Here is an 11,095-nt window from a genome sequence, read left to right as displayed (position 1 = left end):
AAATATATGTACTTGGGTTTGTGTTTGGAAGACATTTTTAAAAAACATGTAACAAAAGATGAACCAAAATGCAAGCAAATTATAATGAATATACAAACCAAAAAAAAATAAGGGAAATCATGGAAGATATGATGAAAATCGTCAACACCGTCCAAGTTAGGCACACACACATGAATTGAATAACCAATTTATAAGGAACATAAACATATAAGAAGTATGACACAAGTAATAGGAAAAGACATAAATCTTACAGTCATATTTTCCAAATCTGGGGACTGAACATGATGAATATCGTAGTCAATAGTGTTACAAACATGAACATCATGTAGTCTATAAACAACATATAAATATAAGATACATATAATATATAATAACCATACAAAAAGGAGGGAAAAGTAAAATACACTAACAACATTGCAAGGATGAGTGATGAAACAAAGTTGAACATATACAAATGAGAAGGAAAAGACGAACGATGGAAAAACATATACAAAGTAAAGACGAAGGATGGAAAAGTTAAAGAACTTACGACATTGGAGGTGGTTGATGATTGTGTACTCATACTGTTAAGGGTTGTATGATGTTCTTTGAGAAATGACATAAGAAATGTGGATAATTGTTGGTGGTGGTTTGATATATTGAACTTTTTGTAATTATTATTGAATGAAAATGAACGGGGTTTAGTAAATACATAATGCACTTGTCGTAGCAGTTATTGCTGATTGGAAACCAGTTTTTAAGTGACGTCTCTTCAAATATACTATTTAATGGCACCACTATCAACACTTAATTAACAGTTAATAATAATAAAGGTTTTCTTAATTATATAAACTAAATTAAAATATTTAATATTGCTTATGTGTATTAGTTGGGAGGCTTTTACACTTCCCGCAATGATAATGATTACCTTTCTCACCTCCCAATAATGATTAGACTACTACAATTTTCGACACATATATTGTGCATTGGGAATTTGCACCTGTTCACATTTGTACTCTATATTTGCTCAATTAATTATATAAATCTCCTATAATAATTACTATGTACTGGTCTATATCTAAATTGTACCCATAAGCCTTATTATAGCTATAAGCCCATGATCATTTTTATGGCCATAATATTATATATTATATATTATAAAGTATAAAGTATAGGCATCCAGCATACCTGTATATGTAATAATTCCAAGAAGATCCTTTGGCCGGATTTTGTAAATGAGTATATGTTACCTTGATAACTACGTCAGCATTGATATGTGAAGCTTTACATTCTACGTTTGTACTTGTCATCTTGCAAGTAAATAAAACTATCACATTCCATATTCCATATTAAAATGATAATACTCAATTTTTGGTTACGAAAATAAAAGACATAAAATGTTCTGAACCAATTGAGTAAACGAATTCGAATCTTAGGAAAATTTTAATTTAATTTTAATACAATGCTTAAAAGAATTCAAACACCTGCATGTAAATAAAAGTATGACATTCCATATTAAAATTATATAGTAAAATGATAAAAATCAAGTTTTGTTTACGAAAATGAAAGACATAAAATGTACTGAACAAATTGATTACACAAATTTGAATTTGACAACAATTTTAATTTCATTTTAATACAATGCATAAAACAATTCAAACACAACACAAAACGTTGAATGATTTCAGTGTTTTCAAGAACAATTAAAAGACATTAATGTTTGGTATTATATTGTTAATCTTATATTCGAATTTCATTATCAACAATTTTAAAGTTATTATTTTGTTATTATCATATTCTACATTATCTATTTTATAAATTAACTCAAGGTTGATGCTGGTATAAGTTGTAACATCCATACAATTCATTCTTCATACATCGGTAATTAAACTTGTTCCATATCACAAAATACATCATAATGATGACCTAATTGTTCAAACCAAAAGGTATGACATGTCAAACATAACATACATACATCACTTAAAAAGTTACAGTTTTTTAAATGAAAATAACAACTAATTACTCAGCTTTTATATGCTTGTTGGTCGATAGTTCATATGTTGCGAACTCGTCACTATCAAACTGACTACTTCCTTGTTGATCGGACATTCTTTTTGCAGGAGTTACAAAGACAGTATTTCCAGGATCATATTCAGCTGACTGTGATGATGAAGGCTGTGTAACAATACATATATTATTAGTAAATAACAATTATTAGTAAATAGCAATACAATAATAATTAAAGTGATTCCCGGTAAAAAAAAAATAATGTAAACAAATAAATAAAATGTCTACTGAAGGATGGTAATCTTGTTGTGATGAAGATGCAACACCAACAGTCAGTGACTTGTTGCTTATACATTGTTCATCCTACAAGTATGAATAGATTGATAAGAAAAATTATTTTCTTAAAACTACAAATTACACTGACATGGTCAAATTATTATTACCTGTAGACCTAGCGTGGATATCACTGATTGTATATGATGTTTCTGTTCACTAAAATCCAACACAGATGATTGGTGCATTTGTATACGGTGTTTGAATCTGACAACCCAAGTTTTACCCAACAATTGATCAACACACGCAGGTAACACCTTGATCTCATCACCACTCTACAAATAAAAAACCATTTTAAATACACATTTGTGTTCATTAATCGTTTTGTGATATAAATAACTTACCGCAATCAACTCTTGACGACATTCATCTGCAGTTTTACCAAATATTTTGATACATACTGCATCCCAAAAATGGAAGTTAGCCTTCTCCCCATTCTGTTTCATCTTGACAACTAACTTATACCTAGACCAACAAAACATTGTTACAGAAAACAGTGAATGTGGATGACTTAAACAACAGAAATTCGAATTTAATTCAATTTGTATTTGGTGAAAAATAGATGTTACCTTGGAATAGTGTGAGTAACATGGTTCTGGCACGAACGACAGACTGCACCTATTTTTAATGGATTAAAAGTGGTAGTACAGTATGGACAACTGTCATAACTCCATGGTGTATCAATCATCACTTCATCGACAGTGCCAACAGCCAAACAGTAACAATCCTAAATAAGTTTAATTCATCTTGAAAAATTATAAGAAATTAGAAATATCATAACAAAGTCCTCGGCTAACTATAGACTAAGTTCATAACAAATTTGAAATATCATAACAGATTAAGTTCATAAAATGAATATAATAATTTTAAAACAATGACTTTAATAATAAATAACAATATTTGAAAATGATAATGACTCTCATCATTTTAAATTAACAATAGTTAATAGACTTACCTGTCGCAGAGTCTTTATTTCACCAAAGCTCACTATTTGAGCATTATGCAAAAACTTATCTTGGCAATACTGGGTAGACTGCGACTGAGAAACACCACCCTCATCATCTAGACCGCCAATATAAATGCACACGTAAACTGCATGAATGAAGAATATAAATGTATACCTGTACCAAACTGCTTAATAACCCAGCAAAGAAATTCAAATAATTCATTGTACCTATCATGAAACTGTTGGATTTCTACGATGTCACCATTCACATACAACTTCGAACCATGCTTTATATTTTGTACACTGAGGGGATACTTGTCTGCAAAAAATATAACGCGTATAATGCATTCATAAATTGAAGTAAACAATGAAACATTTAATAGATGGAAAATGACTTAATAAGGACCCTTGGGTTCTTTGATCTTAGCAAGGGTTAGCATAACAACCAATGGCTTTTGCACAAAATGGTTTTTCTCAATAGCATCATCCAGCTGAAGAGCATATTCCTCCCACACAGTCATGATGATCTCAGCATGACTATAACATAGCAAAACATATACATACATGTTGTGTCTCAACTGGGGTAGAATGACAAAATTAAATTTGATTACAGATCACAGAATACTGCAGAGCTGGATTAAAATTAAAAAAACCTGTTGTCTCTCAACTTGATAGTCACTCTGTATGCAGGATTAACTGTTTTGCGCTCAATCACTTCAGCAATAGCACCAACAACATCTATTTACATTGCAGACACAGTAATGCCAATTATGTTGAATATATTCATACCAACTAATGATGCGTACAATGAAGCGTACCAAAAAGATAAATTGCATACCAACTAAAGTATCAGGTTTTGCAACGCCTGAAATTATATCAGCAAATGAAGTAATGGCATGAACATTAGGAGGAATCTCAGGTCTTTCTACCTCTTTCACAGACGTTGTCTTCACAAAATAAACCAAATATTTAATTGTAGTCACTTTGTAGTCAGAATGAGTATCAACAACCTTCACGTTCTGAATAACATATGCACCACCACAACGCAACTTGGGCTCAAATTCAGGGAACAATTCTTGCCATAGAGTTGCCCCAATCTTTGTACCCTGCAACAAATAGAAATGAGACTTGTCAGTTAACTAAAGTAGAAAAACTTGTTAAACTGAAGAACATTTAAATTACCGTGGTCCATCAACACCATCTCAATGGATTGTCGACCATTATGCTTGTTAAGATGCCACATATCAGTTATTCGCATCACTATCTTCCAAGTACCTTTCTTTGTATGCAGTTCACATAGGAGGTTTTCTTTGCGAGACATGACTACAAATAAATTTATGTCAAACACATTATACATACTTCTTAAGCAAATATAAGACAATTGAAGAACAAACCTGTAGGTATAGTCTTCGGCTTCTTGGTTATTCTCCGCCAATAGACAACCAAATTAAAGAGGATTGAACAAATAAATGAGGGTTGACAAAATAAATGACAACAACAAAAAAAAAGGTACTAAAACATGCACATGCAACATCAACAAAGGTCCAACCTTTCGTCTTGTTGGCCTGCGAAAACTCATACAAAAACACATACACTGATAAAGAAGTGAAAAAACCAAACATACCAAACCAAGCCAAACAAAAATGAAGACCAAAAGACAACAAATCTGGGTTTAGGAAACGATAACATAATGATAAAATGCCCAAAGGTCTAAGCTTTTGTTTTGTTGTCCTGCAAAAACTCAAGAATAAAACAAAAACGTATTCACTGATAGACATGCATCATCAAAAATGGTTCACAGACAAAAATAACCCACGAAAAATCGAAAACTCATATACCTTAACAAAAATGCATACACCGATATACATCGGAAAACAAAATTAACCCATGGAAAATGGAAAATGGAAAAGCTTATAAAGGATGCACATGCAACGGCAAAAATGGGTCACAGACAAAATTAACCCACCAAAAATCAAAAAGCAAGGTATAGGAAAAGATAAACTAATGATAAAATCAACAAAGGTCCAAGCTTTTGTCTTGTTGGCTTGCGAAAACTCATATAAAATAACAAAAACAAATACACCGATATACCCCGATATTCAAAAGTCATCATACATGCCAAACCAAGCTGAAAACGAAAAACAAAAATGACGAAGAAAACCTTATAAAGGATGCACATGCATCATCAAAAATGGTTCACAGACAAAAATAACCGACCAAAAATCGAAAAGCTTGGTATAGGAAAAGATAAACTAATGATAAAATCAACAAAGGTCCAAGCTTTTGTCTTGTTGGCCTGCAAAAACTCATATAGCACAACAAAAACACATACACCGATATACACCGATATTCAAACCTCATCATACATGCCAAACCAAGCTGAAAACGATAAACAAAAATGAGGAAGAAAGAGCACCTATGGTGAGTCCAACAAAAAATGCAAAGCTTGGAGAGCAAATCGAAACGGGAGAAAATTCAAAACCCACAATCCAAAAGGCACAATGGAAATGGAAAATGGAAAACTGGAAAGGCGCGTAGCAATGGAAAACATGAAACATTGAAAAGCGTAAAAAATTAGAAAACGCATTGGTAATTGAACAGGCAACGCAGAAAACGACGAAAACAATTAATGCACAGTGAAAGACCTTTTTAGGCGGGAAGTTGGATCGATGGCATGGTGACACGTTAGCCCTGGCAATGCCACGTCAGCATTGTCAGGGCCTTGTTTGTATCATGATAGATGATTATCACTTGTAACAGGGTACTCGAGTATTCGGTCAGTTGAATACCTGAGACCTCGCTTTCATACAATGACGCTTATACCTTGGTTGTTTTTAGGAAGGTATTCAGCTATTCAATAGGTCAAATACCCAAAGCTTTAAAAATTGTTTGTTTTAAAGTTATAGTGTCGCTCTTATTTAAGGAGAGTATTCAGCTATTCGATCAGCTGAATATCCTTCTAGTGTAATAACTAATGTTACAAAAACCAAGAATCATAACTTCGAATCTTTGCCAATGGAGGTGTCAATATTCAATAGCTTATCATGTCTCAAGAAAATATTATTTTCTTGAAGAAAAAAGAATTAATTATCAATTTATTTTTCAAATTATTTTAAAATATTCAATTTGATCTCCAAATTTTTAAAAAATTTAATTTGATTATCAAAAGATTTTTAAAAATATATCAATTTAATCATTTCTGTCTAATTAGACTGATGTTGTTAAGATTACAAATTTTTAAAAAAAAACTATTATGAATAAATAGTATTTTTAACTGTTAGTATATTTATTATATTTAAAAAATAAATAAAACAATTCCTAACGAAAGCACTTCCTACTCGTCCCGCTGCAACACGCCCTTCCCTCCCCTTCCCAAAATTGAATCACTTCTTCATCTTACACTACATGATACCTCATTCAAATCAATATCCTCTTTATTTATCCATGATTTTTTTTCTTAGATTGAGCGTTGCGAAATGGAGAAGAAGAATTATTAGTTATGGTGAGGTGGTTGTGGAGAAGAGTCGTGGCGGTGCACATGGACCCTTTATCTCTCTCCCCCTTGGTCTCCCCAATGAACTTGCCCTCTGCCTACTAGTTGAGCCAAATCATTGACCCTGTTGGTAAATATTTGTTTTATGATTTGAAAATTATAAAAATATGTTAATCATATTAATTTTATATTTATAAAATAAATTATTTGTTTTAGAATTTGTTACGTAAAATTAGTTTTTTTTAAGATTTTGTTTTAGTGGATTGATGTAGTTTATTATGTATTTGTTACGTTTGTTTTTATCTGTATGTTGGGTAACGGTCAGATAGTTTTACTTTGGAATTTTTGTTGTTGCATAAGGGGGTGTATGTCTATATATATCTTTTTCTCCCTCTCTAGAAAAGAAATATAAGTAGGATAAACAATTTGCTTTCTTTCTCCCTAAATTTTATTTTTTCCTTTCTTATGAAAAATTATGTTTGAGAGCAAATGTTCAGAAGGTTTAGAGATCATTTTGTTGTACACGATCGGAACTCGTTTCGGGAATTCTTTCGTTGCACACGATCGAAACCAACCGGTTGTCATATCTTGGGAGAGGAGCGCAATCAGATTTTCCTACCAGTGCAATGAGGGTGTTTTCTCTCTAAAAATAGCATTTGTGCGCTTCAACCTAGACTAATTAAAAAATTATCCCTTAAATTATTTTCCTTTGCATGTTTTCTCTCTAAAAATACTGTTGTTTTGTTATTTTATTTTATTTTATTTCTTGCATAGTCTTTTCTACAAATAGCATTCTATTTTACCAAAATATCTGTCATAGATATGATTGAGTCCCTTTCTAGTAAGCCTGAAAAATTAATGGATGAAAATGCAATGTATTATGCTCCATTAAAAATATTTTTATTATATTATTTCATTTCTTTAAATTTTAAATTAGTGGGTGATTGTTGAAAAATATTTTCTTATAATTTGAAATTTAAAATTAAAATATATTTTCTTTATCGGTTATGTTTTTTAAAGATAAAATGCTTTTAGGATGAGTTTCTTTGAAAAACTAAAAGCATCGCACTACTTTCATTCCTATATGTTAGGAAGCTATCTTTTACTTGATCAATTTCCTTTGTGAACGTAACAAGTATTTGATGTTAGGAAGATTGTTCAATTTTTATTTTCTGTTTCTTAATATTATTGCTGCAAGTATTTTGTTGCTATGTGTTGGTGACTGGTTGCCTCTATATATGTAACTCCTTGTTAACAAAAATAAACATGTGAAAATACAACACACAAAGCAATAAAATGAACACTTGGATGAAACTTTATATTTTGCATGTCGTATTCTTAATAGAGTACCTTATAAATTTTTTTGAAAAAAATCCCTTATGAGCTATGGAGAAAAAGATAACCAAATCTGAAATATCTTAAAGTGTGGGGATGTCTAACAAATGTTAACATCCCTATTAATAAGAAAAGGAAAATTAGACCAAAAATTGTTGATTATGTTTTGGTTGGATATTCTTTGCATAATACTACTTATGGATTCTTGGTTGTTAATTCAGAAGTATCCAAAATTTCTAATGGTACTATTATGGAATCTAGAGATGTCACTTTCTTTGAAAATGTTTTTCCTTTGAAAAATAAATTGTCTAAATTTGTTTGTGATACTTCTTGTTCTAATTTATCATCTTGTAGTAATGCTAATAAGGACATTATTTTTGAACCTAGGAGAAGTAAAAGATCTAAAAAGGTTAATGATTTTGGTTTTGAATTTTGTTCTTTTCTACTTGAAGATGATCCTAAAACTTATGAAGAGGCCATGAGGTCAATTGATGCATCTTTTTGGAAAGAAGCTATTAATGATGAAATGAGTTCTCTTAAAACTAATAAAAATTGGATTTCTGATGAAACAAAATCGACAAGTGGTTATGTCTTTACTTTAGTTGGTGGTGTAGTATTATGAAAATATGCTAAACAAACTATTATTTCACGTTCTACCATGAAAGCAGAAGAAATTATTGTTTTATATATTGCTACTAGTGAGACTGAGTTTCTTAAAAGTTTGTTATATGATTTGCCATTGTTGAATAAGCCTATACCTCCAATTCCAATGCATTGTGATAGTTAAGTTGCTATATCTAAAGTTACTAGCAAAAATTTTAATGAAAAAAGAAGACACTTAAGAGTGAGACATAAGTCTATCAGAAATTTGATTTCTCATGGTGCCATTTCTCTTGACTTTGTCAGGTCAGAAAATAATATTGCGGATTCCCTTACACAAGGGTTGATGCGCCAACAAGTACTTGAGTCGTTGAGGGGATGTGACTAGAGCCTATTATTTAGTTACAACAATGGATACTCATCTCCATGTGATTGGTGATCCCATGAATGAAGTTTAACGGGTAACAACGAAATTGCTTGTTGACTAAAGTACACCAAAATAAAATTTTGCGAAGTTGTTCCGTTTCTCATTCCTATGACGAGATGTATTATAAATTGTGACAATATTAAGGCTGAGGTATTTATATATGTGTATTTTTGGTATAAAAAAATACCTCTTAATGAATCCGACGACAATTATTATAGGGGTAGGGGTCACAAACCACTCTTTGAGGATTCACCTAGTGAGTGTGGTGGTGGGACTGCCATTGAGATATGGGCTAATTTCTAAGTGACACTCACGAAATAAGATACATGTGCAAGGTCATGTAACGCGCTACCACTAATTAGAACCTAAATGAACGTCAATATTGTAGGGATTGTATACTAAAGTCGGATTAAAAAAGGTATAGTTCAAGACAATTAAGTCATTATATTTTTTTTGGGTGGAAGTTCATAAACACTAGGTATAAGACTTAAACTTAGAAGGTTGCTTATACCAAAATACAATATCACATGCTCTTTCTTTTACGTTTCTATACAAATTATTTTTAAAAAAATATTTTAAAATTTTAAATTATTTGGGGGAATGCTAATAAATATTTGTTTTATAATTTAAAATTTATAAAAATATGTTATTCATATTAATTCTGTTTTTATAAAATAAACTATTTGTTTTAAGATCTGTTAGATTTTTGTTGTTGCATAAGAAAGTCTATGCCTATATATATATCCTTTTCTTCCTCTCGGGAAAAGACACGCAAGCATACTAAACAATTTGATTTCTTTCTCTCTAAATTTTGTCTTTTCCTTTCTTATGAAAAAATTATTTTTGAGAGCAAGAACATGGTGTTCAGAAGGTTCACGGATCCTTTCGCTGCACATGATCGAAATCAACTGGTTGTCGTATTTTGGGAGAGAAACATAATCAGATTTTTCTACCAATACATTGAGGATGTTTCCTATCTAAGGATAATATTTGCGCACTTCAACCCATGCTGATTAAAATTTTCTTCCTTAAATTATTTTTCCCTTAAAAATTTCTGTCAAGTGAAGCTATTTTATTATTTAACTTAAACTTTACATTTTCATCTCATTTATTTATTTTATTTTAATTTTATAACATTTCCTTCTTTTTGCAAAGCATCAATGGTGGCTCGCTCTGTTTTGTTGGAAAGCCGCGTGGATGTGTCAGGCATCAGCCACCCTTCGGTTTTGACACCGAACAAGAGATACTACAAATCAGAAATGGAATCGTTTTATTTTTTTAAAATAATAATAAAATATAGTATGGATTAAAAATTGTCAGCCTTTGCAAACAAAACTAGCTGGAATTCATAATTCTAACGTGTCGGCGTCAGTTTAATTGAACAAAAATGATCAAATTAGTATATTTTTTAAAAAAAATTTAAGGATTAAATTAAAATTTTAAAAAATTTGAAGACTAAATTAAATATTTTAAAATAATTTAAAGATCAAATTAATAATTAAACAAAAAAATGTGAAGAAGAAAAAAGGAAAAATCTAAACTGAAATTGATAGTTCTAATTAATTGAACAAAGATGATCAAATTAGTATATTTTTAAAAAAAATTAAAAATTAAATTAAATTATTTAAAAACTTGAAGACTAAATTAAATACTTTAAAATGATTTAAAGATGAAATTAATAATTAACAAAAAAAAAACATGTGAAGAAGAAAAAATGAAAAATCTAAACCGGATCCACACATGTTGTTTAATGTGGTCGCAAGGGACAGAGTCACATAGGCAACCTCGTGTAACCCTCTCATTCTTACATTGCTTCATTTTCATGTGGTTAACATCCTTCTCCTGCTAAAAACCTGGGTTGTGCACCCTGTCTTATCCACATTCCTTGGAAAATCTCAAGTAATGCTGACGTGGCCTTATCCAAATATTTTTCAAACCATCTTCAACTCTTCATGCATAAAATAAAACCTATGCT

At 30.8% G+C, this 11,095-nt stretch overlaps 1 protein-coding gene across 1 annotated transcript; it reads right to left on the bottom strand.

Moving 5' to 3' along the window:
- Positions 1 to 1,998: 1,998 nt before the first annotated feature.
- LOC114397281 lies at positions 1,999 to 4,586 on the bottom strand. The gene is made up of 11 exons (XM_028359365.1): positions 4,464 to 4,586; positions 4,104 to 4,371; positions 3,919 to 4,003; positions 3,672 to 3,802; positions 3,528 to 3,584; positions 3,275 to 3,411; positions 2,889 to 3,046; positions 2,664 to 2,784; positions 2,430 to 2,594; positions 2,275 to 2,349; positions 1,999 to 2,154 (listed from the first exon to the last, which is right to left on the bottom strand). The coding sequence occupies exons 1-11, from the start codon at positions 4,584 to 4,586 to the stop codon at positions 1,999 to 2,001; spliced, it is 1,476 nt and encodes a 491-aa protein (XP_028215166.1).
- Positions 4,587 to 11,095: the final 6,509 nt, after the last annotated feature.

This window comes from Glycine soja, chromosome 18, assembly GCF_004193775.1.
Source record: "Glycine soja cultivar W05 chromosome 18, ASM419377v2, whole genome shotgun sequence".
Lineage (NCBI taxonomy): Eukaryota > Viridiplantae > Streptophyta > Magnoliopsida > Fabales > Fabaceae > Glycine > Glycine soja.
This window is presented reverse-complemented; position numbering and strand designations above follow the sequence as displayed.

Excerpts from the sequence above, each read along its gene's own strand:
- LOC114397281 (XM_028359365.1), bottom strand. The coding sequence starts at position 4,586 with ATGTCTCGCAAAGAAAACCTCCTATGTGAACTGCATACAAAGAAAGGT. Across the intron at positions 4,372-4,463 it reads GTCGACAATCCATTGAGATG|GGTACAAAGATTGGGGCAAC; the intron begins GTGTTGATGGAC and ends TATTTGTTGCAG. Across the intron at positions 3,585-3,671 it reads TAAGATCAAAGAACCCAAGG|ACAAGTATCCCCTCAGTGTA; the intron begins GTCCTTATTAAG and ends TATTTTTTGCAG.